This window comes from Corella eumyota, chromosome 2 (genome assembly GCF_963082875.1).
Source record: "Corella eumyota chromosome 2, kaCorEumy4.1, whole genome shotgun sequence".
Taxonomy (NCBI): domain Eukaryota; kingdom Metazoa; phylum Chordata; class Ascidiacea; order Phlebobranchia; family Corellidae; genus Corella; species Corella eumyota.
The window spans coordinates 17,618,022-17,645,999 of NC_137491.1; the positions used below are offsets into that span (position 1 = coordinate 17,618,022).

The 27,978-nt window shown below is 31.7% G+C and overlaps 6 protein-coding genes across 6 annotated transcripts; 3 read left to right on the forward strand and 3 right to left on the reverse strand.

Moving 5' to 3' along the window:
- The first annotated feature begins 337 nt into the window (after positions 1–337).
- LOC145743422 (large ribosomal subunit protein eL18-like) lies at positions 338–2,357 on the forward strand. The gene is made up of 6 exons (XM_082561379.1): positions 338–395; positions 654–740; positions 998–1,105; positions 1,238–1,336; positions 1,457–1,580; positions 2,162–2,357. The coding sequence occupies exons 1-6, from the start codon at positions 393–395 to the stop codon at positions 2,305–2,307; spliced, it is 567 nt and encodes a 188-aa protein (XP_082417505.1). The 5' UTR covers positions 338–392; the 3' UTR covers positions 2,308–2,357.
- Positions 2,358–2,739: 382 nt separating this feature from the next.
- Positions 2,740–5,480, reverse strand: LOC145741873 (uncharacterized). Its single transcript, XM_082559543.1, has 4 exons — positions 5,056–5,480; positions 4,929–4,965; positions 4,630–4,771; positions 2,740–4,545 (listed from the first exon to the last, which is right to left on the reverse strand). The coding sequence occupies exons 1-4, from the start codon at positions 5,467–5,469 to the stop codon at positions 3,243–3,245; spliced, it is 1,896 nt and encodes a 631-aa protein (XP_082415669.1). The 5' UTR covers positions 5,470–5,480; the 3' UTR covers positions 2,740–3,242.
- Positions 5,481–5,520: 40 nt separating this feature from the next.
- On the reverse strand, positions 5,521–9,200 carry LOC145741872 (uncharacterized). The gene has a single exon (XM_082559542.1). It carries the CDS (start codon positions 8,311–8,313, stop codon positions 6,169–6,171), a length of 2,145 nt encoding a protein of 714 aa, XP_082415668.1. The 5' UTR covers positions 8,314–9,200; the 3' UTR covers positions 5,521–6,168.
- Positions 9,201–14,442: 5,242 nt separating this feature from the next.
- LOC145743582 (uncharacterized) lies at positions 14,443–15,743 on the forward strand. Its single transcript, XM_082561579.1, has 3 exons — positions 14,443–14,598; positions 14,725–14,958; positions 15,470–15,743. Exons 1-3 carry the CDS (start codon positions 14,465–14,467, stop codon positions 15,684–15,686), a joined length of 585 nt encoding a protein of 194 aa, XP_082417705.1. The 5' UTR covers positions 14,443–14,464; the 3' UTR covers positions 15,687–15,743.
- Positions 15,744–16,321: 578 nt separating this feature from the next.
- Positions 16,322–19,015, reverse strand: LOC145743482 (uncharacterized). The gene is made up of 6 exons (XM_082561450.1): positions 18,881–19,015; positions 18,276–18,435; positions 17,975–18,051; positions 17,476–17,638; positions 17,130–17,206; positions 16,322–16,767 (listed from the first exon to the last, which is right to left on the reverse strand). Exons 1-6 carry the CDS (start codon positions 18,929–18,931, stop codon positions 16,741–16,743), a joined length of 555 nt encoding a protein of 184 aa, XP_082417576.1. The 5' UTR covers positions 18,932–19,015; the 3' UTR covers positions 16,322–16,740.
- A 2,438-nt stretch (positions 19,016–21,453) lies between these two features.
- On the forward strand, positions 21,454–27,875 carry LOC145742989 (agrin-like). The gene is made up of 12 exons (XM_082560836.1): positions 21,454–21,564; positions 21,796–21,975; positions 23,376–23,567; positions 24,131–24,283; positions 24,669–24,809; positions 24,879–24,947; positions 25,399–25,533; positions 25,714–25,836; positions 26,015–26,334; positions 26,557–26,703; positions 26,811–26,900; positions 26,993–27,875. Exons 1-12 carry the CDS (start codon positions 21,489–21,491, stop codon positions 27,416–27,418), a joined length of 2,052 nt encoding a protein of 683 aa, XP_082416962.1. The 5' UTR covers positions 21,454–21,488; the 3' UTR covers positions 27,419–27,875.
- The last annotated feature ends 103 nt before the right edge of the window (positions 27,876–27,978 follow it).

Here is a 27,978-nt window from a genome sequence, read left to right on the forward strand (position 1 = left end):
TATTTTTTCATTCACGTGGCGTTTAACATGTTTTTAAATGCCTTTTAACTAATATCATGCATTAAAAAACATGAAGGAACTGAACTAAATATTATGGTTGCTTTATTTGATTACAATCTTTTTTGTTGTGAACTGGTGTTAATACATCATTTTTCAAAACATGATTTATTTAAAAAAAAAACACATTTTATTTATTTTATTATAAAATATTTAAAAAATAAAACTTATATTTATTTTTACTAAATAAATGTTAATTTAATCTCTTTTAAAGTTGTTACAGCAAAAAATTATTAAAGTCAAATAAATAATGAAAAATAGAAATCGTATAAAGCGCACACGTTCTTTCTGCTGAACGTGAGGCTAAATTTCTCTTTTTTGGCCTGGCCTAAAACATGGTGCGTCGTTGTTTGTTATTTAATAAAAAATTAATAAAAAATGATAAATTTAGGGTAGTTTTATAAGTTTATTTAATGTTATTTAGTAAAATATGTAATTTTAATAGTTTTTACGTATGTATGATGTCAAAAAAGTTAAAAATATAAATTTAATAGCCGGCACTTTGCAAAAAATTAATAATTTTTCATCGCAAAATATTTAAGCTACTTACACGTGAAAAATATATGCAGCTTATTTTTACATTTTTTTATTGTCAGGGAGTAGACATTCGCCACAACAAGGACCGAAAGGCTGTTCGCAAGAACACAAAGAGCAATGACATTTACATCAAGCTTTTGGTCAAGGTAATTTCATTAAAAAAAAATTATATTTTTGCTTGGTAAATATGGTGTAAATTTTAATTAATTTTTACAATTATGTTTACATATTTTTTTAAATTTGTATTCATATTTATATATTTGTTACTAGTTTTTATAAAGTTTAAATTGTATTTTTATTCCTAATCTGCTTATACCTTAATGAATCAATAATAAGCAATTAAATTTTTAAACTGATTTTTTATATTTGTGATTGTAAATTTTAAACCATTTATTATTTTTAGCTGTACAGGTTTTTGTCTCGTAGAACCAGCGCCCCTTTCAATAAAATCGTCTTAAAACGACTTTATATGAGCAGATCAAATAGGCCACCAATGTCTATTGCTAGATTGGTATTTTTTCTTTTAATTTATAATACTAATTAATGTATATATATATATGTATATATTGGTTTTTACTGTAATAGTGTTTTCTTAATTTGAAGACCTGACCGTTCAGAAATTAGTTACTATCTATTGTTTTAGGCTCGTCACATGAAAAAACCAAGTAGTGAAAATAAGACTGCCGTCGTTATTGGATCAATTACTGATGATAACAGAATTTACACCATCCCAAAGATGAACGTAATCTAGCACTATTCCCTAATTTTTTAAAACTGAAATCAGCGATAATTTAGTACACATATGTTTATATATATTGCCCACTAGGCCTTTTTTTACCTTCCAAAGTTAAATGTATTATAGGTTTGTGCTTTGCATGTGACTGAAGGTGCAAGAGCCCGAATTCTGAAATCTGGAGGTAGTATTATCACTCTTGATCAGTTGGCACAACAGGCACCTAAAGGGCAAAACACAGTTATGCTTCAAGGTAATTAAGTTTTTATTTTACAGTGTTAAGCATATTTAAATATTTTTTAATATAAGTTGGTATTTTAGTATAAAAATGTCATCAAATAAAAACTTTTTTTTTTTATCCCATTTTTGCAGTGTTAAAATTAATCTGTTTATTGTTTGATGACTTAATTTTATTTATAAATTATAAAACTGTACTACAGTCAATTTTTATTAACGATCACTCATTTTAATCGGCACATCACTAATGCTTACATGCTTTTAGTGCATTATACAAAATGCCTATGGTTCAAAGTCTAAAAAAAATTTACGATTATTTAAAAACTTTTTGTAGGCCCATTTAAAAACCTCTATATAGGGCCTGGTACCTTAACCAAGCTGTAAAAATGTGTTTAAAGTTTTCTAACCTGTAACAATCCAAAACCACATCATTTTTTTTAATGTTATGTAAAATTGTTGTAATGTACACTTGCTAAATTGTGGGTAACATTAAAAGGGGCCCATTGGCCCCGCCTTCACTACCTTCTTTTAGCATTTCACCTGAATTATTACTCTATTAGTACTTCTTTAATACCCATTTTTGGTTTTATATTCCAGGACCACGAAAGGCTCGTAAAGTTTATCGTCACTTTGGTGCCGCCCCAGGTGTGCCACACAGTCACACTAAACCTTATGTGCGCTCCAAGGGACGAAAATTCGAAAAGGCAAGAGGTCGACGTCACAGCAGAGGATACAAGGCCTAAGTCACGTGACTTTTCTTTGATGGTTTTCGAAAATAAATCATACTACAAATTAAAAACTTCTTTAAATTAGAAAAATATGTAAAACAGATTTTGGGGTAGTAAGTTGATAGTATTTTGCGTTTTCCAAAATACGCGGAAATTTTATTTTTTCAGTCGTGTTTACTTATTTTGTCGTCCGTTAAGTGGCGGTAAAGATCAGATATATTGCGTACAAAGGTATCAGCTAAAAAAAAGCTGACTATGTTAAAAAAGGGTTTAAATGTATGGCAACGTGGGAGGATATTATTTATCCTAGAACTCCATGCATTTTAATCACATTTTTAGGTTATTTATTCAAAAAGCAGGTTATATTACCTGTTTTAGTATGGCTACTGTGGTAAAGTAGTCCTTAATAATGTAGACTATGCTTGATACTATATAGGAAACGACAAGTTCTTTATAGTAGGCAATGTATTAGGAAATATGCACCACCAATTCACATATAAGAGCTAAGCGGTAAGTTTAAAAGAACCGAATTATTGAAAAGTTTTAAAGTCGTCAAACAAATATTTTAAACTTATTTGTCTGATATTGATTTTAACAGTTACAACAAAAAACTAACAGTAACACGATTTCATATTGCAATAAAAAAACTAAAAACGGTATCGATCATTTACAGAAATAAAATAAAAAAACACTTCGGCCTAATTGTTTTTTTTTTGTAAAAACGTTCTCGCGAAAAAAACGAAACAATATCTCATCGGTAAAGTTACATATCAATTCAGCCAATAATAACTATACAAACACTAAAATGTTTCACTGTCTGGCAAAACAGTTCAACTAAATAGTAAAAAAAAACGGAAAATAAATACATTGCAACTACACAGCTAAAAAAAAAAACACGCGCTACAGTTCATGAACTTTTCTCAATAAATAAATATTACAAACAAGCGTGGTTAGGGCAATGTCAAGGCAGTTTTCTGTAGAAGTAGGTTTCGTATGACGTCATTGGACGGCGTAGCGTAGACAGGCTTTGCTGATGACGTCATTGTATCGGTCCGGGTTCGCTTCGGTTCACCGCCTTGTACTCCGTTGATTATTCGCTTCGTCGATTTTGGCGAACTTGGTTTGGGGTTCTGTTTTTGAGCGTTATGGTTGTATAGAAGCGCGTTGATACTGCTGGTTGGCGATTTTTGACCATCCGAACCAGTTTTCTGGTTGCTGTTCGGAAAATACACAGACGGTGAGTCCTTACCAGGCATCTGAACCAGCCACGCGCCACCAATTCTCTTTGTTCGCACCATTTTCCAAGAACCATCTTTGCATCGGAACGGCATGATGCTGCTTCGTTCGTTAAAATCACAGCAGTCCGCGTTTCTGAGTGCGTCCTCGAGCGGCTTCATGCGGTCATCTTTAAGAGAGATGTTGTCCACGAGATGGCGCAACTGCGCGCCTTGTGATTTACCAGTATCGGGCGAGCTTTCTTTCTTGCTTCTTTTTGAGGGTGTAACCGATGGCTGAACGATGTTAATAGGCTTTGAAATAGCGTGATTTGAACTAGGTTCGGTTCTATTTGCAGGGGGTGTAAATTTCTTTGAATTCTGCTGGTTATAACCCCGTGAATATTTGGCTTCGTCCGATATTTCTTCGGCGTTTGTTTGCGATTCGAACTTTCGAGAAGACGTGATGTCATTTGAAAGTAACTGACTCGCCACGTCGGATAAAGTAGACAGGTTGTGGCCCACATAATGTTGCCCAGATGCTGGTAACGCCTGATGATATCTATGCGCGTTATACAAAGCCGTTGGTAATGAGTTTAAAGGAAAGGGGATGCTGGCCGCCTGCAGACTGGGCCCTAGTAAAAACCTTGGGTCCAAGGAGGCAGCGAGTTTCGTGCCTTCAGTAGGTAAACAGGACAAGATAAAAGGAACGCGTGGTAAGGGGATAATCTGATCCTGGTAAATACGATCGGGTATCGGAAAGGCTTGACCGAGATTGTCATTAGGTATGAACATAGTGTTTTTGTTGTAGTCTGGGTTGAAACGCGCACGATCAAGGTTCTGATTTCCATTCACGTAAACTAAGCTTTCTGAATCCTTTTTTCGAAGTAGCGCAACGTTGTCCGATTCCATTTTCAATGCCGCCGACGCCAGTGCGTCTAATCCGTCATTGTAACGTGGACGTTCCTGATTGGTCCGAGCACTGTCACGTGATAATATCGGTGATTGCTGATTGGCTGGCGGTGACATTTGTCGAAAACTTAAAATTAAAACAGAAAAAAATAAAAACATAAAGTTAATAAGATTTTTATGATTAAAAACGTTTTAAAAAAGTAAAGCATACTTTTTATTATGCTCCAAGATCTTTTTCTTGCATAAATTAGCCAACATTGAATTTTCTTGCGAATTACTGCTTGATTTCAGCGACGTTGAACCCACGGAATGTGAGCGTGAATGGCCTTGTACTTCAATGTTTGAAAGGTCATCTAAATATATAATCTAACGTTAAATATGACTTAAAATGTATATGATGATTTTTCGAGGAAATTTTGAAAAAACTTTTAGATAGCCAGCGGCTTTTAAAGTGGTGTTTAGTTGTTTAAAACATGGCTTAAAAAGTTGCTGAAAAGTTGGATAACTCACCTAAACTGCTGGCTTTGGGCTTTTTTCTTATTGAGTTCTAAAAAATAAAAGTTATTTTGTTTAGAACAAAAATATTAAATTGAGATATCGCGATTTTTAGGTAATATTAAAAAAAAGTGGGATTTACCTCTAAACAGTCATCTGTGTCTTGCTCGGAAGATACTTTTCTTCTTAAAGTCTCTGGGTTATTCAGATGTCCGGAGGACTGCCCAGTGAGCGTCTCCGACTGCTGTCTCTTCCTCCTCACGATGGAAGATGACATAAGATGCTGTTTTCTCCGCATCAACAGAGGATGGACTTCCCAGCGGTGCTGCGTCATAGCATTAGACGACTTGCATGTAAAATTGCAGTGAAGACACGAAAGTGGGTCCTCTTTCACCCCGTTTTCTAACTTCACCAACCCGTTTTCGGCCTTAACGTTTGGTGATGTGCTGAATAAAGGAGTCTGTTGCCTAGCTAGCATGTTAAGACCAGTATGTTGCTTGTATCTGTCGTGTAAAGACGTATTTATAAGTGGTGACAGTGATGTAGCCCCTGCCATCAATATCACAAAAAGTTATTTTTTAGATTTTCACAAAAAAATTAAAAACTATCTAGAAAGTATAAAAATTAATATTTATAATTTGTTAGTTGCATACATGGCATAAAAAAACAGTTAAAACTACTGAAAGGGGGAGAATTTTAGTTAAAAAATATATAAATAGTTTGTCAATGCATATTTTTAAGTTTATAACTAAAACTAAGAAATTACTACGGCTCTAAGTTGGCAAAAACAACTTTAAATAAAAACTAAATTACAGAATTGTGCTGAAATGGCTTTAAATCGTTTTCTATATCTAAATAGGCAACACAACATACTATTAAAAAAAACTACATTTTAAAAATACAATTTAAAAAAAATGAAATATTTAAAATATTTAAATAATAAACTGCGTTCCCACTTTAAATTTCACAGAAATCTAATCGTACCCAAAAACAAACAAAGAACATTTGGCCTCACTAGTCAGTACGGACTCCACAATTTAACAAAACAATAGCTCAACAACAGAAAATTAGACATTGAACTCAATTAGATGATATTGACTCTGGTTCAACGTCAAAACTGGTTTAAAAATAGTTTGTTATTTACGATTTCGGGTATATTTTGTCTCCACAACATTTACATAACTGTTAACATACTAAAAAAATTCAGAAAAAAATATTTAAAATTAAAATAGTCACTGATTTGTTTTGAAATTCACTACTTTGGTTTTAACAAGTTTTTCTTTATCGCTTCGGTCAACAGTTGTTTTTGTCTGCCGTCTGGCGGTAAATTCGCCAATTGTTCGTCAGATAGTTTCTGTCCAAAAACATCCAACATAGCTTGCTCATAAGCCACGCGCATTTTCAACAAATCCCGCTTGCTACCTTCATTTAAATTCTCGGCATCTCGCCCGGTACCGTGAGCTAGTATATTTGCCGCTAACAAGGTACGTTTGACCAAGTCTCGCATTATATTAACAGTTTGTTCTTGGCCTGGTGTAGGCGAGGGGCCATCCTTTTCCGTCACCTCGTTCTCTATTACCGGCGTCTGAATCGGCGACGGAATCGGAGTTGGGTCTTTAACAGGAGTTTGCGCCGGTTTTGGTGTCGGTAATTTCTCTGTTGCTATGGACGGAGGCGGAGTGCGAAGACTCGCAACACTAGATGTCTCGCTGTCGTCGTATAGTGGCTCGCTGAGGCCTATTTTGGAGGTTGGTAGCGGAACGTTTAACGCCGTTGCGTTCTTGGCGAGATCTAGTTGGCGACGTAGACGCTCTATTTCCTGATCAGCTCTATCCTGAATCTCAAATTTTTGTCTTTCTTCTTCGTTAAGAGCTCGCTTAGTTTCGAACAACTCTGTCTTCATTAAATGCATTTCTTCTATAAGATTCTCTCGTTCGACCTCCAAATCTTGAACTGTATCTTTCTCAGCAGAAGAGCCTCTTGCCAAATCACCGTTTAGTTGCTGGATTGGGGCACGTTTTAGCGATCTGTAATGCTGGATTAGTTTATCGCTGTACCATCTTCGCCAAGGCTGCAAATTTGCCAATACTGAGGTATGCGTCGGTTGAAATTGCATTGTGTTCTTTTCCAGTTCTTCGTTTAACTCTGCCTTCATTTTTTCGGATAATTTTGAGTCTATCAACACACCGCGTAACCTTTCTGACTGCAGTGTATTAAGACTTGTAATAACAGTAGTTGTTAGGTCCCTCCAGGTTTTTACTTTTGCGATTTCTTTTTTGAGACTTAATAGCATCGCAGCGCAAATATACGGGATAGGGTCTACTTTTTCGACATCTAGGGTTATTACAAACTGGTCCCATATAAACATTGCTGTGTTAATAGAAACGTAGCCCACAAACAAAGACCTTAACATTGGTTGGAATAATCTCCATAAACATTCCTGGGAATCGGTATCGAACGCTTTCGAATATACCTTAGTAATAAAATCCATTAATTTTGGCTCCTTTTCCTTCAGAAGTTCGGTCATTTTCAGAGTCAAAATTTGCGACTTGGGCCCGAAAACGACTGAAGTCATGTACTGAGATCGCCTTTTCATAAACAATAGGAATTGTTCAACCAAGGTAGCTAAATCTTCTGTCGTTAGTACTTGCCTTACGCCAGCTACCTCTTTGCATTGTGAGGTCATAGTGCAATTAACAAACGGTACTGCTAGATTGTAATCAACTTCGGTAAGGCCCTCCTTTTTGTTCAAAGTCACGTGATAGTAAGACAACAAATGCCTCATTATTGAAGGTGCCCCTTTTATTTGACCTAAATTATTGATCAACTGGTCAGAGTTCAAGAGAGTTTGTGATTTTTGCGCGATTTCGAAATCCGAATGCGAGACTAAATTTTTCGGTGACGTAGACACGATACGTAGGTACTCGTTTTTCAAGGTTAGATTCTGAATGCAGGATTTCCACATAATATAACGCAACGACGGCTTTATAATTTCGTTCAAGCATGGTTTAAATTGGGAATGCATTTCCGGCCATTTAGTTAGTAATGAATCCAGCGCAATGTCAAAGGTCTGCGACAGTAAAGCCGTTTTAGACTGACTCTGCGATTTTTGACGAGAAATTTTTCGCAATTCTTGACTTAATTCAATATCCATAGTCGAGGACATATGTTGTAAAAGATCTCTATATTCTGGGTCGTTTTTTAGCTGTGAAACTGCCTTCATAACCAGTAATTTCTGTTCTTTAGGCGACAATTCAGTAAAAGAGCGAATTCCATTCTCGTACATTTGTTCGGTTACCAAATCGAAAAGAGTTTTTGAAAATGCTAACCATTGGTCTGACTTCTGAACTTTAGCTTTTGAAGACTGTAGCCACACTGGGATGCTGCTTAACGCTGCCATTCTATATTCTAACAGTTTTTACATCAAGGCGGTGCTTTCAAACTTTCCACAAGTGTTTAACAAACACCTTACAACTTAACCAGTAAGACCGATATAATTAAGCCTGGCTGTAGAGCCCTCTCCAAATTAGAGCGAAACCATAGACATCTGTATTATATTACATTACAATAGCAACCGTAAAAAAACGACATTTTTTAATATTGCGACACACTTTTTTCTAAAATATTTAACGAAGTAGAATTTTATTTAAAAATAAATCCTTTTCTAATTAATAACATAGCCGCACAATTTGTATTGGTATTATTAGCTAACGACTCTTCCTGTTGTGATGTCATAAAGATGATTTGTTTACGTTTTATACGTGATAAGTACAATAAAAAAATGTAAACACGTTCTAGCTTTGCAAAAAATTTAAAAAAAATTTTGTTTAAAATTAAATAAATCAATATAATTAAATATTTTTAATTTTTTTCGCGTAAACTCGCGTAGTCAAAATTACATTCTTTTTATTCATTCATTTCTATACAAAAATATTAAACAAATAATAAACTATTTGTTAAAATAATAATACTTTTTGTTATAAACTGTTAAATCTAATTGAGTTCCGCCAAATAAAACTACAAACTGACGTATAAAACTTTTTTCTAAACAACACAAACTTTCTCTGGGAAAAAAGTGCCTTTATTTAATCTCTGTAGGCTGCTTAATGCTGTAAAATATTGAATGGCCCGATCTTAATTTCTGACTCATTTTAAACTTGGCTACAGAGAGTGTCAATAATGTTGAATATACATGATAAAAAACAGTAGCGTTTTTGTTGTGATATCAGTATCCTCTTTAATCAAACGCTATTTATTGATGTTATATTTTCAAATACAATTGCGACGCTTCGCTGTACTTTAGCCCCATTCGAATCGGCCCACTATAGTTGCGTCATTTGCACTGGAGTTACCTCGCTCGGTCAATGAACCTATCACAACCATGTTTTCTGGTCGGGCGACATTTTTTGGTCGAAGATGCGATTTTTATTTTGGGGTGATAAGAAAGCTAGAAAAAAATTGTCTATTTTGCCAGGACATTTATAGCTATTAGTTCTATTTTATTTTTAATACAAAATTTTGTACTATAAAATTTTAAATTGACATTTTAAATTTTTGATGTCTTACTAAATTCCTATTTTATTTAGACAATATTATTGACATTTTTCTAAGAAATTATTAAAAAATACTGCGTTCTTTATTTATTAGCATTTAAGGCTTATTTTATTTTTCGATGACAACAAAATGACGTCACTTACAGAAGTGGCCTTTAAAATTAATACAAAGTACACGATATTGTTTTTAAAAAGATGACGCTCACCACGTACAATGTACATTGTTTTCAGCACAACATGGTGTTATTACGACCATGTTTATTCAATTTTTAGACTTTGAATTTATATTTTGTCAAAAAAATTGACGAAAATACAAAACACCAAAATTTCTTGGGTGATTTTTTTTTAATAATGGCATTTTTTGGTAAAATTGCCATTTTTAAACCATTTTTGCCACATGGTTCATTCGTGACATGAGGTAACCTCGTGCAGCACGCTTGGCTGGATATAAAAACAATGCTAGGTCAATGAACGCGAGATAGTGGCATGTGTAAATTAAGTGAAAGGCCAAAGTACGGAGCCAGGTTTTTGTAGCGCGAAAGTCTTATTTACATTTTGTGTGGAAAATTTTTCCGAAAATGACCTGATAAAGGACGACATGTTTGCTTTATATTTAACACAAAAAAAACAGTTTTTATTATAGTACAATTTAATTCTATGTAAATTAAACCTTCTAATTTTTTTTTTTAAGTTTTTACAGCAATTTCACTAAAACTACACAGAAGATCATTTTTTGTGTAATAACATAATTTTAACCACGCTTTAAACTTATTTTAAGCACTAAAAAAGGCAAAAATACACAATTCTGACCTTGTATTTTAAGAAAAAGATAATGTTTTAAATGCAAACAAAATTTTTCTGAGAACGTGCAATTTTTAATGTAGCTATCAGACTACACTTCCTGTTAAAAATGATACGGTTTTACTTAATTCTTTTAAATCAATGAAATTTTAGTTTACGTGATTAGAAAATTAAACCTTATTTGGAATTTTAAAATATAAAATTTCTTAATTTAATTTTCAAATTTTAAATGATAGATGATTTTTATTTGGTAAATTTATTTTAATAAAATAATTAGCATTTTGGTTTGGCTGATTAAAAAAAAAAGCTAGATTTGTTATGTATTTGGCCACATAAAAAATAAAATTCTCGTAAAATGTAATAAAAAACTGTATTTTTTGTATTTCAAATACATTTTCGAACTGTAGAAACCTTTGTTAAGCCGAGCGAATCGACACACCTACACCAAAGCTTTTATGTAAATCACGTGACTATGACGTACCGAACAGTAGCGACCTTTGGTCTTTAGAAAGCTACTCGCGCGATTTTAGCAGAAAATAAACAGTAAACTGTAATTAAATCGATAATTTGAGTTTGTTTAATAAAAAGGGGGTTGTTTTTTTCAATTTTTAAACCATAATATTAAGAATTTTTTTTATAAAATCATGTTTTTATGTGTATTTTATTTTTTATTTTACGATAAACTTACCAAACCATGTTTATAACCTGGTTATATAACACCTAATATTTGTAAACCTGAATTTCTGGTAATAGAAATTTTATAGTTCCCTTTTTTATGGTTTCAAGGCCAGCAGACTGTAAAACTTCATGGTTTGGCCAATCGTAGGCTCAATTTTTTACAACATGCCATTGTTTTGGAGGTTTACGAAAAACTACTATAGTTAAACGGTGTTTAATGTTTTGCTGTAAAAATTACACTTCAAATAGAATTAATTTTACGAGCGTTTTGTGCATAGCGTATTTAAAAAAGAAAATCATTCAGATATTTTGTAATTTTTTCCTAATGTTTGCACATTTTAATATTGACATTATAACCGCACTCCGGTAACCTAACTTAATCACATATTCAACATTAATTCGGTTTCCTAACTTGGACTTTGTATTTTAAAACCAATATACAAAGAGAAATCCGTTTACCACAACGTTAATGATTATATATGTCTTTTGAAATATAGGTCTACCAGTCGATATAATCAACAGTAGCCTACCACTAATATTCGCTTTAAAAAAAAATTATGAACTGTTTAAATACTTTGGCAAAGCAAGCCAAAAAGTGATATATTTAAGTATAAGTAAAGGATTATGCTATTTGTTTAAAGTACGCTTTGTTGGTTTGCGTTTGCTCGCTTCTGCCATCATATAGGGCCTTGTTGATTTATGTTACATTTACGCTAGATGTCAACACAGAGTTAATTTTAGGTGACAAATTAATTTTAAAAGTCCGGTAGTGTGGTAAACCGGTCATGGCGTCGGACTACGACCCGAAAGGTGTCGGGTTCGAGCCGCACCAACGCCACGCTATTTGCCCTTGAGCCCGGCGTTTACGGATAGCTCAAACATGTCCCAAACCGCACACCCTAACCCCATAAAAATATCAAAAAGCCTATCCCCTTATGGAATATGGAAAAAAAGAAAAATATTTATGCGGGACAAGGAACAAAAACTTTTTTTGTGGGGTTGTTGTAGTGAATCGTGAGTTATTTTGTAGTTAGTAAATTTCTCTTTTTTGATATCAAATTGGGGTTATTTTATTAATATAAACATAATGAAATTTGGGATTTTTTTTTTGATTTTTCATTACATAACTTATTAAAAAAAAATTATGTCTAAACAAAATTAAAATTCAGTATGACACATTGGAATTTTTAAGAATTGTAAAACGAATTGCAAAATTTTCTTAGTATTTAAGCTTTAGTTTTTTCTATGATTATTTTCTAATCATTGTTTATTAAGCCTTAGAGACCCTTATACAATAAATAAATGAGTAATTCTACTGAATGCCTAATTCAATTATATGAAACAAAATACAATAACTTTCAAAACTAAAACCAAAAAAAAATTTATTTGCTTTATCTTTTTTAACGTAAAATCAAGTATTACTTAAAATTATTTAAATTTCAAATTACCAAAGTTTTAGAAAAATTTATTACTGATATAACGAAAGCTTTACGTAAGGTTTAGAAAAATAGTACTTCTTGTCTAATTGTGTTCATTAAAACAATTAAATTATGAAATATTTAAAATTCAAATTAACTTATTTATATTCTAAAAACGTGCACTTTTTAAAACAATCTTTTTTGTAAAATATTTTGGGGAAATTTTGAGGGAACTATTAAAATTTAAAAAAATTATTTAGATTTTTAATTAAATTTTAATTTTTTTGCACATGTTGTACAATCCCGAGCTTTGTTTCATCATTTTTGTTGTATAGTTTATCAGTTTATGAATTATGACAAATCTAAAATTCAAATCACGTTTAAGAAATTAACTATCTATCAAAACATGACGTCACTTTCTGGTTAATCACGTCATTCTTAATTATTTTTTTAACAATTTTTTTGTAACATGTCGTTTGTCACAAAATTGTCTCCAAAATTATTAATTTATTTTTATTCACAATTATAAACTAAAAATTATAAAATAAACTGAAACGCTATATTGTTATAAATTACAATCACAAAAAAAGGTATTAGTAATAAAACGAATTATTTTAAATGTAATACAAAATACATTTGTTATTATGAAGTTCCTTAAGGATATAACTTTTCAGGGTTGAAAGCTTTTAAAAAGCGTGATATTACTGTTACATTTGCTTAATAATAATAAGTGCACTTTGTCTTTAAATGGACGGAAGTGGTTATTTTAAAAGCAAGGAAACTCCAATGCATTGTTTTATAAAATTAGAAGGCACAAAAATAAAATGGTATTTTAGGAACATATTTTTGTGAGATTGACACATTTTCGTTTTCTACAAATCACTTGCAGCAGCAACCTTGTCATAATGTAATTTTTTACAAGAAATTGAAATTGATTACGAAACGTGTAATTTTTTTATTTAAGTTATTTAAAAAATTAAAGGTTTAAACATGTTAGTAATATATTTTAACCATTTTTTTAAATACCCCCCCCCCCCCCCCCCAAAATGGGTTATTCCAGGATAATGTAAAGTTGTAGTAGTTTTTTTTTAAGACTAGCTGTAAAAAAGGAACCATTTAATATGTATTTTTTATTTATTTTTTTTTTTACCAAATGCTCTTAGCGGTACGCACTTATCAAATATCTTAACGTCATAATAAATTCCCCCCTTATCTTGATGTGACCAATCTTCAAATAAAAGTAAAAAAGGCCCTCGTAAAAGTATTACGTTCTGCAAACATAGAACAAAAATAAACACCCATGGTTTTAGCTCGGCGACTGAATGGCTCAGTTTGTTCAAATGTTATAAATCCTTTTATGGTAAATACCAGTCAAGTTGCCTGTTTTTTTAGCTTTTTATTCGCTTTAATTAAGGTGCGTTGTACTGGAAAGGAGAAATTTACCTACAACCCTTTTTCTCATTTGATGTTTATGCAAAAATATACCGGTTCCCTTCTTGCATAAAAAAAGTTTATTTTTGACATTGATTCTCATTTTTTGTTAAAATAATTGACTGGTTCTTAATTTGAACAAGTATTTTACTTGAGAATGGCGCAATCTTAATGTTTAAAATCATGATTCGTGGCAAATTAACTACGACATTTTAGATGGTACTAAGATAAGCCGGAGGCACGTAAAATACTTTTCAAAGAATTTCTTATTTTCTTTACAACGCTTTTAAGGAAGTAGTTTCTTAAAAAATTTTAATTTTAAAAATGGCTTTAAGGTTGGTTTAACTTTTTCTGCCCAAAAATGTCAACCGGTTTTTAAAACTACACCCAAAACCTTTTTTCGAGTAAATTTTACTAAAAAAATAATTATAAATAAAAGGCTAAAATCAAAAAAAAGCAACAGAAGTTTGCTTTGTAAAGTCGTGCTAGCCGTTTCTTAGCGAAAGCTAAAGTAACTTGCCTTAAATGTGACGTCATAACAGACAGCTATTTAAAAAGCGTGCCGCGCTATATAAGCCAAAACCTACTCGCTCAAATCAAAGACAAAAACCTACTCGCTCAAATCAAAGAATACAGCTTGGCCTTGTTACTAAAAAACGAACCAACGAAAATGACAGAACTTGTGTTTTTATTAACAAGTTTATTAGCTTGTACTAATTTTATCGTCGCCGCACCAGCAAGCCAAAAAATGAATTTGATGAAAGAAATGAACTGTGAAATGAATCTAGGGCCTTCGGTTTCAAGGTAAAAAAACTAAGTCAAGTTGATATAGTTTTCAAGTTGCAAAAGTTTGCACCAACCTTAGGTCTTGTCCTTTTTAGTGAAGCAATTACAGTTTATGGGCTTCATATTAAAACGTTATAATTTCAGAGAGTTATGTCTTAAAATCATGAATCAGGAAGTAGTTGTCGAGTCGAACGAATACCTGAAGTCGTTAAGCGACGTTGAGCTAGAAGAATTGTTGAATGGCAGGCAAAAAAGGGCAACCACATGTCCTAGTGTATCCGATATTACTTTATGGGTAAATAGCGGAAACACAGACAATATATCAACCGAAAGAAGCATGGCACCGTACCTTAAAACCGCCCATTGTGATAGGAACAGGTAACATTTTAATTTTCGTTTTATAGTATATATTTATCTTTGATGTGGGAGGTTTGACTTTACGTCCTAAACATGGAGTCACATCAGTTAACCCGACCCAGTCTCGAGTTGATATTGGCATTTTAGAATATGGATTTATAATTGCCTGGAAATTAAACTGCTGATGGTGTCGCCTCAGCAGAAGTATACTTCGTTTATAGCGTCTTAATCAAGGACGTTATACAGCGTAAAAGCAGTGGGGATTAAACCTACGACCTCTTGTAGTTAAGCCAAGTGTTTTTAACCATACACCATGCTGTCGGTTTTAATAATATATGTATTTTAAAATGGGTACACAAGTCCACTTAACTTCGAACGTTTACAAAATAAGCTTAAGTTTTATAAACTAGGTTTGGTTAAAGATGGCAAATTTTAGTAGATAACCTTTATTTTGCATTGTTTTAAGTAGCAACACATTGAATACAAGTTCAGAACTTAAGTTTTTTATCAATATTTTTAAATTTTCTTTCAGACTCCCACGGTGTTTATATACTGCCCATCGACTTTGCGACGACAACCCGGGCTGCATAAACTTCGCCCCAGGACCCAATCAATACCAATTTAATGTACTCTTATCTTCGTCCCCAGTCGAAGTGAGGGTAAGCATTCTTAAATGGCAAAGCCGCCGCTGGCGGGTAAAAGAAGAAACAATAACCATTGGTTACACATGTCTAAGACCAAGCCAATAATCTCCCCCCCTCCTTCCAAAAAAAAATCAAAATCAAAAACCCTTGTAATAATAAGGTTGGCAAAATATTACAGCATTTAGAAAATTTTTATTTATTTTTATAGATTTAAAAAATTATTTATTTATATTCTATTTTATTTGTTTCGCTTATTTTTTATTTTTATTTATTTTTTGTATGAACGTTAATTTATGTCCTTTGTGCAATTTCTGTAAACATTAATCTTATAATTTTGTATCATTTTTATTTATTTTGTAAAACGTAATAAAATATTAACAAATATAAAATATTAATTTTAATATAAAAAATACTTCTATAAAGAAAATCAGATTAATCGATGTCAATATGTTTATTATTTATTTAAAAAAAATTAAAACTTGTTAAAAAAAATAATAGAAAAAAAGTAAAAAAATAGAAAAAAAAGTTACGTTTACGGTTTTCCACAAAAGCAAAAAAAAACAAATAAATTAGATATTTAGTGAAAACCTTAAAGGTTTTTAAAATATAAGAACCGTTAAAGAGACGATAATATATTTATCAATTTTTGTTTTTTTTTAATAAAAAAAATATCGTAAAAGAACCAGTTTCCCTAACTTAATCTACTAAAAACGCATTCTTTATTTAAACAAAACCCATGAGTAAAGGCATAAACTGGGTTTAAAGACCATGCTATAACATACTTAAAATCTTTATGTTAATATTAATATTTGTGGCATGTTTTAAATCATTAAACTGATTTTGTCATTTTTTCCCGTCGCATTGATGTAATGTTTATTGTATATCTTATTATTCACTGTCATTGATACCGAAAAAACAAATTAAAAAATAAACGTAATTTATTGTCCATTGACAACAAAAAGCAATAAACAAAAAACGTTTGAGTAAGAGGAAGTATTGCAATAACAACCAACTGGTCAAGCAGTTTAAAAACCCCAAGTAAAAAAAGATAATGGTGTAACTATTACTAATACAACATATATATGCATGCTTATAAGCAGAAATGTGAAATCACTAACTATAGTAATAAACGGCAAGTTTCAAAATTACAAATTTTGAATTAAGTTTTCTTTGTATTCGTTTCTACCTAAAAACATTTTATTATTTTTAAAATATAAAATAATTATAGTAATATAAAATATTACACTTGGGTTTACTACACAAGGTTTTGGGTTTGATCCCCACTGTTTTAAGTTACTGTACCCTTGAATAAGGCGCTAGCAATGGCATAAACTCTTGCTAAGCAAAACTAACCATTATGTGTATGATAAAAAAGTTATATTTAATAATATTCTTAACTGCAAAAGTCAACCCTAGACTTAGTAGGGGTAACAATGGTTACTCTATGTTTAAGCTGTAAAGTCGACCTTTCCACATTAAAAGTTTTTTTTGAGTTAAATATTTAGTTTAATACATCTATGTAAGAACATTAAAAAAGTTTATACTTACATTGTTCATACTCTGTATTGTTTTTTGAACTTTTTCTAAGCATATATTTCTATTTGAATCAGACACTGCTGATAAACCTAATAAAATAGAACCATGATTAAATAAAAAGGTCAAGAATATAGTTATTTGCAACTAAAAGTTATGTGTAGTTGTTTAAAAACTTGGCTTCCCTACATGAGGCCTTAAGTTGTTTAACACTGGTTTTACATTAGAATGCTAGAAATAAAAAGGGGCTTAAACTTTGTTGAGTCAAAAATAATTAGTAGGTTAATTATCGGGCATTATCAAAAGGTTAATATGATATGGGATAACAAAAAAATTTGGTAATTAAGTAATTTTAATTTACTTTCTATGTAATTTGAAGAATTTGAAAGTAAATTTGATGTAGTTTGTAATTGAACTTTAACTTTCGGGTGCTTTGCTTTTAAATGCGATCTACTTTTTGCTGAAAATCCACCCGTATTTAAAATTTCTTGTCTTTTTTTGTGCAACAATTTTGTACAGCCTCCCTAGAAAAAATGTCACCATTTATTATTGAATTTTTTAGTTCAGTCACAAATTAAAGAAGATATTTTACATTTTAAAAAGTTTGACCATTGTATGCTATTAAATATTGTTAAAATTAAGTAATTATAATATGTTTAAAACCATAAATTGGATTTAATATATTCTCACATTACATAAATTTTTTTGTTATATATATTTTTATGCTTAATGTTATGCTGACCTTACAGCTTTAACACACCGACAGGGTAACATTTGTTACCCTGACCCATATTTGAGTTGCGTTTGGTAGCTTGAATGTTACTGCCCTTGATTAAAATTATTTTAAAATAAGTATTTACTTTTCTTTCTGTTTCGAGTAATCTTTTTTCAATAGTTTGTAAGTCGTCAACTTTTCTTTGCTTAAAAATTTCATATTCTGCAAGAAATGAAGAAATTAAACCTAACTATAACTGGTATAAACTCCTGTTAAGCCAACACTTAATTAGCAGCTTAATAAACGGGCAACAATATTCAATAATATCCCAAACTGCCAAATGCAACATAAAAATGGGTCGGGGTAACTGATGTTACTTTATGTTGAGGTAGTGAAGTCGACCTTTTTACATCGAGGTTAAAAATATATATCTTACACTAACTTACTTTCCTTGTGCTTTCTACCATTTCTGTGTATTTGTAAAATATTAATGTTGTCAAGTATAGGTTTTGCATAACAAACTAAACATGTTATTCTGCCGTCCCTCATAAAAAATACTTCGTCATTTGGAATGTCATTTACCAACAGTTCATTTGTCTGATGTTTCTAAAAAATAAAAGTTATTTTAAAATGGACTTGAGATTTATTATTTAACATTTTACAAGAAACAGCTTTTTACATTTCCAACTAGAAAGTATATTTAACCGGCAGTGTGGTAAAGAGGTAAGACTTTTTGGATCAATTAGTTTAAGTCCTGAGTTTGATTCCCACTGCTTACCAATTCCTGTTAAGCCAAAACCCAATCAGTATGTTAATTTTTTAGACTGTCAGACAAAGGGATCAATAATATTTAAAGTTGAAATGTGGATATTTAGACTAGATTTAAACAATAATTGTTAATTTATGTGTAGGCTGTTAAATTGTCCTTCCCACATCAATAATAGAAAGGCATAAAAACGAAGAAGAAATACAAAAAACTAAACGAATTGGGCAAAAGAAAAATATTAAATATTTTACGTAACAAAATAAATATACGAAAAAAAATTAAAACCTTATAGGCTTTTTGCAGATTTCCTTGGTTTGTATTAACTTTAAATGACATAATTTAAATTAATTAATTATATAAAAATACGTCAGCAAGTTGCTTGCCAAAAATGTTAATTTTATTTAATAACTACTATCTGGGAAACTCCCTGTTATTGGAATGATGCAATTCATAATATTTGGATATATTATATTACATAATATTAAATATTTTTTTTAAATAATATACACTATGTAAAAGACGGAGTGCTTGAGCAGAGTGCGAAGTGTTTTAATTTTTTTTAATTATTATTTTTTAAACAACGTTTTCAATTATAGTTAATTTTGAAAAAGTTTTTTTTAACAGTACGTTATAGTTTGAAAATTAAAAAAATCAACTTTTATTGGGGGAAACACTAATTTTTAAACTCTTTTTTTCTTTTTTGTCACGCGGTATCGTTATCTCTTTTTTAGAGCGAACGACAATTTTCTGGCATTATTGTTGCTATAACAATGAAGCGTTAAAGTTGAAATATTTTTAACTCGACCGATAGCGTTTTTTTGGTCATTTTTAACGCTTTGGACAGGAAGTGACATAATGTTTATAACGCTTCATCAAAAAAAAACGCTTTCAACGCTACATGTGTGAATTGGCCTTAATGCTGCCGTTAACGCTTCATCTCCTTTGTGCCAACTTCTAGTTAGCATCATTCGATTGCAAGTTCAACTTACTTTGGAAACGTGGCAATAAAAATGTGGCACACAGGGGTTATGACGTCATTTTCGCCCAAAAACTGAAAATCGAAATACGTAATTTCGTCATATAATGCTCCCGTTAACCCCTTTGTGCCAACTGCTAGATATCATCATTCAATTGCAAATTAAATTTACTTTAGGAATGGGCAATAGAAATGTCGCACACAGGGGTTATGACGTTATTTCCGCCTAAAAATTATTATCATTTATCAGTATTTGCTGCGTAGAGTTTCCCACATTTTATGTACCACAGACGGTTGTATGTTAAATTTATGCTATCATCGTCCCAGCATAACATTCCGATGATGTCACCATAAGTGACGTAAATAAAAAATTAAAAAAATAATTATTAAAAAAAATCAAAACACTCTGCACTCTGCACAAGCACCCCGCCTTTTACATAGTGCCATATTTTTATAGATAGTTTATAGTAACTTGTAATTTTAATTTGTCCTCGATGTATAGAGATACTAAGTGGTTAAGCTTGTGGTTAAAACTTAGAAAATTTTATTGATGCATCAAGGAATGCATTTGAATAAATTTTGCAACTGTTTTTATGCATTTGTTTAACAAATAGTTTAGAACATATTATTATTTTGTGTTTTTTTACTACAAATTTTTAAATTAAAAAAAAAATTGACAGGCTATTTAACAAAATTTTTTTAAAACATTTTTTTATTTCGCTTGTATTTTTTGTTTTGTTGTGTTTTTTAAAGAAATAATTTTGATTGACTTTTGTACAGGCTTTTATTGAACAAGTTTTATTTTTAATTACTACTTAGCTTAAAATTGTTTTGTATTTAAATTAACGTAAACATAACAACAATTTCTTAGATTTTATTTTTGAGAAAACACTTTAATCACAGAATAGTGCTTTGGGCTAACAGGTATTTAATTATTTATACAAAATTACTTACGATATTTGGACTTGTTTTCGTACATTTTTATCATTCTTTAAATATGTTATGGTTAAAAAAATAGTTTAAATATTTACAACAAGGTTTAAGAAGGGTATTCGTTTTTTCTATATTTAGTATAGGACTAATAGTAAAACAAATATACAAAATGAGTAAAAAGATATTAATTGAATAATTTAAATTAATACTTCGTTGATTTTTAGCGCCTAAAAACGTATTACTATTTTTAAACTTTGTGATATTGTTGTTGTTCTGTTAGCCTTTTTTTTATAGAACTGTTAGTTTTATTTTCAACAACAATCAAATTAAATTTTTATTTTAAAAAAATACTTCGAAAAAGTCCTAGACAGTGCGAACTTCCTGTTTGAAAATCTTGCTGTCGTACGCCAATCATTTCTATAGACTCTAAAAGTTCAGTGCCTTAACTGGAACTGTAACCCTTTAGCCAGCTTTGGCATTATTTTGAGCCCAGCCAAGCCTAAACGACATATACCATGAAGTTTAAAGTTAATAACAACGCTTTCTACAAGCATTAAGAATTCGTAAGTCGCAAAGACAGCCTTATTTGGGAGCTAGACGGTATCTTGGCCAGGTTATTTCTTAATGTTTATGTCACATTTTCTGAATACAAGCGCTTGAGGCAAATGTAAAACGGAGAGCGATCGATCTGTTGTTGATTAAGTATCTTCGCCGATATTAAGCGTTGCCTAGATTCGAGTAAAAAACACTTAGGCTATCACGTAGCCGAAAGGTTATCTAAATTTGTATCTGCTAGTAAGTATAAGGCCATGGTAAATCGATGATGTATTTTCTCATGAAATTAGATAATAAGATATTAAACATACTTATAGTTATAATAGTTAGATTTAAAGTTAGACTTTTGTGCGGTCGTGTAGAGAAATTTTACTAACAAATTTTGTTAACTTTAGGTTGTTGAATTTAAGTTTTAATTAAGCAAAGAATATGGAAATAAGTTTTTTAACTTTGGTGGCAGTGGGTTTGGTTTTATTAACTACAACCTCCGTAGAAAGCCAACAAGGTATTTATCAAGTTGAAAAATTAAAAACCAGCTTTAAAGTAAAATAAGTCACAACATTGTATGTGTTTTGTTTAAACAAAACAGTTATTGCTCTGATAGTGTTTAAAAGCTTACCATTATGTAATACGTAACAAAAAGGTTCTATTCTAAGCAGTATATCAATCGAGTTAACATATAAACACTAATATTCTTAACATGTATTGGTCATAAATGTAATATATTTATTTACAGGTTATCGATCTGTGTCGTCTGTTGCCAAAATGACACGAAATTGTGCCCGAAATCCTTCCAAGCCTTCGCTCTTCTTTACCGAAGACAATCCGTGTAGTTTGAACACTAACTGTCGCTACGGAGGTTTTTGCTGGAGAAGTACAATTCTGACCCCCCATAGAGATCAAATTTTCGCAAAAGGTATAACAATTTTTATGTTATGCAAATATTTTTTTATATAGTGGTGACGTGTTTAAACCTTTTTTTTGTATATATCTTTATCCTCGATGTGGGAAAGTCGAATGCGCGACTTAAACATAGTGTAACATCAGTTACTCAGACCCAGTTTTGAGTTACCTGTGGCAGTTTGAGATGTTATAGATTATAATTGCCGGATAATTATGCTGCTGATTAAGTGCTGGCTAAGCAGGACTTTGTACCGTTTATACTCAATGGCGCTACAGCATGAGCTCAATGGGGATTGAACCCACGACCTCATGTGTGGTGTAGCAAGTGTTCTTACCACTACACCAAGCTGCCGGTCTAGTATCCTTGAATGACGGACTCGAAGGTGAATAATGTGGTATTCGTGTTGCTCGAATCTAAAAACTTACGGATTTTAATCAGATGCCATTAACGATATACCTTAGCACCAATTTTTTTAATATTTGTAAGGAAAGCTCGCTTCCATGACTTAAACATAAAGTAACATCAGTTACCCCGACCCAGTATCGAGTTGCTAATTAAGCCCGATAATTAAGCTGCTGATTAAGTATTGGCTTAGCTGGGGTTAATGTCGTTTATAGCGCCTTACTTAAGCGCTACAGTATGAGACCGGTATGAATCAAACTCCTTTTTTTTGTTAATTTATTTAAATGTGAAACGGCTGACCTCACGCTACCTAACGATAAAAACCCGGCGTCGTGTCGTCTAACCTATTTTGGATATTGTTTACGTAGCGATATTACGTGACTATTAACTTGACAGTTGGGTTTTGGGATCGTCAGGAGTAAATACCTTTTTGCACATTAAAACAACATTGCAACTTAAAAGCAGTCGAACGAAAAGCTTAATGGCTTAACCACTATGCCACGATTGGAAAAAATTTCGATTACTTTCTAACGACGCAAAAATTTTATAAAAAAAGCCCAACGTTAGAGCAATTATCTTTATCTAAAAAGTTTTTCTATGTTAGTTTAAGATAATATTATTAAGTCCGTTATCTACTAACCTCGTAGCAACGTATTAACATACCAATGGCAGCATCGTGTAGTGTTCAAAACACTTGGCTTAACTTCACAGAGTCCTAGGTTCGATCACCACTAATCACATGCTGTAGCGCTCTATTGAGGCGCTGTAAATTGTATAAAGTCTTGCTTAGCCGACACTTAATTAACAGCTTTTAATTACCGGGAAATTATAATCTTTACCATTAAAACTACCAAAGGCAATTCGAGACCGGATTAAGGCAATGTTACTTTATGTTTAGGCCGTAAAGTCAACCTTCCCACAACAAGGATAAATAAATTATAAAAGGATAAAAAATTAAGGACATTACATTCAAAATGTATGAGATACATAATTTTCTACTAACTTTTCAGAATTACATTCTTCCAACCCCGTCACGCCAATTGAATCAACGACATGTCGATGTATGGACTGTCGTACATATCCAAAGAACCTGGTATGTGGTTCTGATGGAAGAACATATAGGAATGAATGTAAACTAAGACTGGCCGCGTGCCGATGCCAGTTCCCAATAACAGTTCAATGGAAAGGGTCGTGTGAGAAAGGTAATACAAAAGTTTTTTTTAGGAGTTTAACATTTTTAAACATTTATTTAGTTGAAATTTTCTTCTTAAAGTCTGCAGTTCTTATTTACTGTGCGCTATTGCTACCAATTTTTATATTTTTTGTATATCTTTATCCTCGATGCGAGAAGGTTGACTTTACGACCTAAACATAGAGTAACATTAGTTACCCTGACCCAATCTTGAGTTGCCTTTAGCAGTTTGAGATATTATAGATTATAATTGCTCGATAATAAAGCTACTGATTGTTGGCTCAACAGGAGTTTATACCGTTTATAGCGCATTATTCAAGTGAGCTACAGCATAAGGGAACTAGGGATTTATTTGCCTGAAAGTTAAGCTGCTGGCTTAGTAGCTACAGCAAGAAAGCAGTGGGAATCAAACCCAGGACCTCATGTCGTGAAGCCCTATCTTATTTTTGACCACTACATGTGAAAGACAGTTTGGAACAAAGAAGATTAAATATAATTGAAGCAATATATTTTTTATTTTGACAACAATAACCAAGCAACAATTTTTGACTTAATTTTAAAGCAAATGTTTAGGACCCGAAAAGGATCAGCGTTTTTATTCGTTTGATGATTCTGACATGGAAGGGTCGGGATCAGGGAATATAATATGCGAGGAAGGGATAGTTTGTAAATTTGGAGCTGTGTGTGATGTCGATTCTGAAGATGGACCGTGTCTTTGCAAAATGGGTAAATATTAAAATTATATTAACTATTATATTTACGTTCAGGATAACGACTATCATCTTTACAGAATAAATATCAAATTGGTGCCATTTAATTTGAATTCTTTTAAAACCTAATAAATTATAAAAACTTGGGTCCTATTTCTAAATAAATCCTAAGCCTACATTGATAATCACCCAATAATAAAAGGCTTTAATTATTTTATATTCTTGATAATTATTACATATTTGTCTTATTACTGAAAAGGTTTTTGCAACTTGTTACTTTCACGGTCCTTAGGTTTTTGGATAATCGTAAACTACACAAGTATTTTAACTAGCCGTTGAATATTTATTGTGGTATTCAAATTGTTTTACGTCACTTTATTGTAAATATTTATTGTTTCCAGATTGCGACGGTACCACTCCATTCACTGTTTGTGGAAGTGATGGCAATAGTTATTACAACAAGTGTTACTTGGAAGAAGCCGGTTGCCAAGAACAACGTGACGTCACTGTGATGCATGAAGGGTCCTGTCAAACAGGCAAAGGTAGGTTTTCTTTTGAAAACCTGATTTCAATTATGTCTACGTTTTAAAACAACAATATTTTGTGTTAAGGTTCGAATTCGCCGCTTAGGCCGCTGCTGGTGAAGAAATTTGATAAATGTGGGCATGAAAAGTGCTTAGGTGATAAATATTTATAAATTTCTGTTATAAGAATGTCTTAAAACTGCTATTAATTTAATATTATTTGTCTAAAGCAGGGGTTCTTAACTGGGGGTAAATTTTACCTACCGAGGGAGTGAATTTACTCAATCATATATCGTTTACTAGGCCATTTGAGTAGACTTTATTTTTCACTGGACCCCGTCAAAAACAATTGTGTCTTTGGCAATTATAAAAACTTTTTCTTATATTTGCTGTGGTAAATAAGACAAAAAAGGATGTTTTACATTTCTTCAAGGGGCCACCACAAGGATGGGGGTAAATTTTACCTTTTTCATTCGACAAGGGTTAAACGAAACTAAAAAGGTTAAAAACCCCTGGTCTTAAGCATTAAATTATAATAGTTCATTGATGTAATTGTAGTTACTGTATTAGGCATTGATTTTACCGTATTTTTTCTTGTTCGGTTTAGGTAAAGTAATAGAACCTCAATGTGGAAGCAACGGTTTAAGTTATCCGAACAAATGTGCACTTGAGGTTGAAGCCTGCGAAAAAAACTTGGACATTTATGTCGTGCATAGCGGACATTGTGACACTACAAACTCAAGTAACTTAATTTGTGTTAGATATTTATACCTAGTTTGGAGTTTTAAAGATTTTGGTACAACATAGGGTAAAGCTATTAATAAATGAAACACTAATAAAAATAAAACAGCACTTAGTAATGTCGAACAATCTACTTTTTGGTAGTTAAAAATACATTCACAAATCCATTTCTTGTATTAAGATCTTCGTAAAACGATCAAGACTGATCGCAACCCTTGTGAAAATGTGTTCTGTTTACATGGTGCATGCGTTCAAGACGGTCCAAACAATTATGAATGTTTATGTGAAGCTTTGTGTGATCAAGGTAACGCTATCATTTACTATTTGTGTATAAAGAAAACTTGTAACCAATAATTTAATTACATAAACGATTTTAAAAAGAGGCCTACATGGGTAAATGTGGCAGCCTGCCAGTTTAACATATGTTTGGTTTATTTACATAGTTCTATAAAGATTTTACATTTATTTTAATGTTTTTACAGAGTCTTTATTAGTTCAAAAAAATTCGCTAGATATTCTAATGGACTTGACAACTCAGAAGGAATTAAATCGAATCATGAGACAATTTGGAGTTACTCACAACCTACAAGATCAACTAGAAAGTCAGTATGTTGAAGAAGTTGCTACTGACCAAAGTGAAACCCGCGAACTGCCGGTCGAATCTTTGGAGCCAATTATAGAGAGCCTTGATCACGTGGAAGAAATGAAGCGAATCAAGGTAGTTGGCAATAAAGGAAAGATTGTCTACAGCGGCGAAATTCCGCTGCAATTGTACGGGATGTCTCATAACGGCAAAAACAAGGTAAAGTTTTAATCATACCATGATAATTTGCAGGATTAAAATTATACTGGTTAAGAAATTTAAAAAGCTTAAAAAAGTTGAAGTTAGTCAATAATATCTAATACATTACTAGTTGTTACTAAATATCGTGTTGTGTTTAAAGGCATCAAGTTTAGCCTATATTTTATTTGAAGTAAAAGCCTACTATGTAGAGAATATTACTTTTTAGTTTGTTATTTTTAGAAGGGAAAACGACCCAAGCGGAGACACATTCGTTCAACTAACCCACAAAACGTTGTAAACGAGACAGTATGTGGAACAGACGGAGTGACTTACAAAGATGAATGCCAACTCCGAATCCATTCCTGCTATGAGAAAAACAACGTCAAAGTAAAAAAAAATAACTACTTTTAAAAGCCTTACAACAATTTTAAATAAGTTTTGGTTCAATAGGCTAAAAAACCTTAAGCCTCAGCGCTAATATATATTTCTTACAGGTTAAAAAAATCGGCAGTTGCCCGTATTTTCTAAATTCAGTGCAGGCAGTTAAGAAAAGCACAATTGTTTCTGACTTCGTTACAACAACGGTAAGGTGTTTTTAGTGAAATTAAATAACATTGCAGTTAAAAATATGTTTTTAAAGTTTTATATTTGCCAAATATTTAAATTTATGTAACAGATTATGTCTGACGAAATGACAGTGGATTCGAAAACCACGACTGAAAAAGAAGAAATTACAACGCAAAATGCAATAGAAGTTACGACACCTATTCTTGAAATAGCAACCGTGCCATCAAAAACTATTCTGCAAAATAAAACTGTTATTGAAAATCAAGAAAATATAAAGGATCAGTTTACAACCCTAGCAAATACGAAGTTGAATGTTACTATCGATTCAAAAGCTTTCAAACAATCACCATTTTTTCAAAAATACGTAAAAGACTACACCTGGGTTATAGTTTTAGCTATCTTAGTACAGATTATTATATTATTGTTGGTTGTGTTGTTTTATACGAAATCGAAAAAGTCAAAAGTGACTACTCAAGCTGTTTTGCAGAAAGATGAAAAAAGCAAAACGGTCGAAACGTTGGTTAAAATTTCATAACAGAAACAATGCTTTAGATATTAATATTTCATTATTGTTTGTTAGTTTTCTTCATTATTTTATTGTTAATGCATCAAAAGAGATTATTTAATTTTAAGTTTACTATTTTTCTTTTTTATATTGTTCTTATATTAGAGTAATGTTTGAAAGATTTGCTATAACTGCCGTCCTAACTTTAGCTTATACTGCCTTTATGATACTACAGTTTTTTTTAGTATTTTAAGACTCTAATTTTTCAAATACTATTTTATATATTCACATCGTCAACTTATTACAAAAGATGTAAAATTCAGCTATTCTTTTTCTTTATATTGTAAAATATTTCTATTTGCTTATTGCTGCTTTAATTTTAATAACAGTGCTTAGTAAATTACGCTGGGCTATGTAAAATTTTGCTGTAAAAATAAGAATTCAGTTATTTATGCTTAAGTTATATTTCACTAAATACCATGCAAATATTAAAAAGTTAAATTGTACAGTCGCATTGGTTATTGATCTAATCGTAAGAGTCATGCTCACACAAGGCATAGTTCAGTTACTACTTGTCCTCGCAGCATGTG

Excerpts from the sequence above, each read along its gene's own strand:
- LOC145743422 (XM_082561379.1), top strand. Across the intron at positions 741-997 it reads ACATCAAGCTTTTGGTCAAG|CTGTACAGGTTTTTGTCTCG; the intron begins GTAATTTCATTA and ends TATTATTTTTAG. Across the intron at positions 1,337-1,456 it reads ACACCATCCCAAAGATGAAC|GTTTGTGCTTTGCATGTGAC; the intron begins GTAATCTAGCAC and ends AATGTATTATAG.
- LOC145741873 (XM_082559543.1), bottom strand. The coding sequence starts at position 5,469 with ATGGCAGGGGCTACATCACTGTCACCACTTATAAATACGTCTTTACAC. Across the intron at positions 4,966-5,055 it reads ACACAGATGACTGTTTAGAG|AACTCAATAAGAAAAAAGCC; the intron begins GTAAATCCCACT and ends TTTATTTTTTAG. Across the intron at positions 4,546-4,629 it reads ATCTTGGAGCATAATAAAAA|TTTTCGACAAATGTCACCGC; the intron begins GTATGCTTTACT and ends TTTAATTTTAAG.
- LOC145741872 (XM_082559542.1), bottom strand. The coding sequence starts at position 8,313 with ATGGCAGCGTTAAGCAGCATCCCAGTGTGGCTACAGTCTTCAAAAGCT.
- LOC145743582 (XM_082561579.1), top strand. The coding sequence starts at position 14,465 with ATGACAGAACTTGTGTTTTTATTAACAAGTTTATTAGCTTGTACTAAT. Across the intron at positions 14,599-14,724 it reads CTAGGGCCTTCGGTTTCAAG|AGAGTTATGTCTTAAAATCA; the intron begins GTAAAAAAACTA and ends TTATAATTTCAG. Across the intron at positions 14,959-15,469 it reads GCCCATTGTGATAGGAACAG|ACTCCCACGGTGTTTATATA; the intron begins GTAACATTTTAA and ends ATTTTCTTTCAG.
- LOC145743482 (XM_082561450.1), bottom strand. The coding sequence starts at position 18,931 with ATGTCATTTAAAGTTAATACAAACCAAGGAAATCTGCAAAAAGCCTAT. Across the intron at positions 18,436-18,880 it reads ATCTGCAAAAAGCCTATAAG|AAACATCAGACAAATGAACT; the intron begins GTTTTAATTTTT and ends TTTATTTTTTAG. Across the intron at positions 17,207-17,475 it reads TTCTTCAAATTACATAGAAA|GTTTATCAGCAGTGTCTGAT; the intron begins GTAAATTAAAAT and ends CTATTTTATTAG.
- LOC145742989 (XM_082560836.1), top strand. The coding sequence starts at position 21,489 with ATGGAAATAAGTTTTTTAACTTTGGTGGCAGTGGGTTTGGTTTTATTA. Across the intron at positions 24,948-25,398 it reads TGGGCATGAAAAGTGCTTAG|GTAAAGTAATAGAACCTCAA; the intron begins GTGATAAATATT and ends TGTTCGGTTTAG. Across the intron at positions 25,837-26,014 it reads TGAAGCTTTGTGTGATCAAG|AGTCTTTATTAGTTCAAAAA; the intron begins GTAACGCTATCA and ends ATGTTTTTACAG.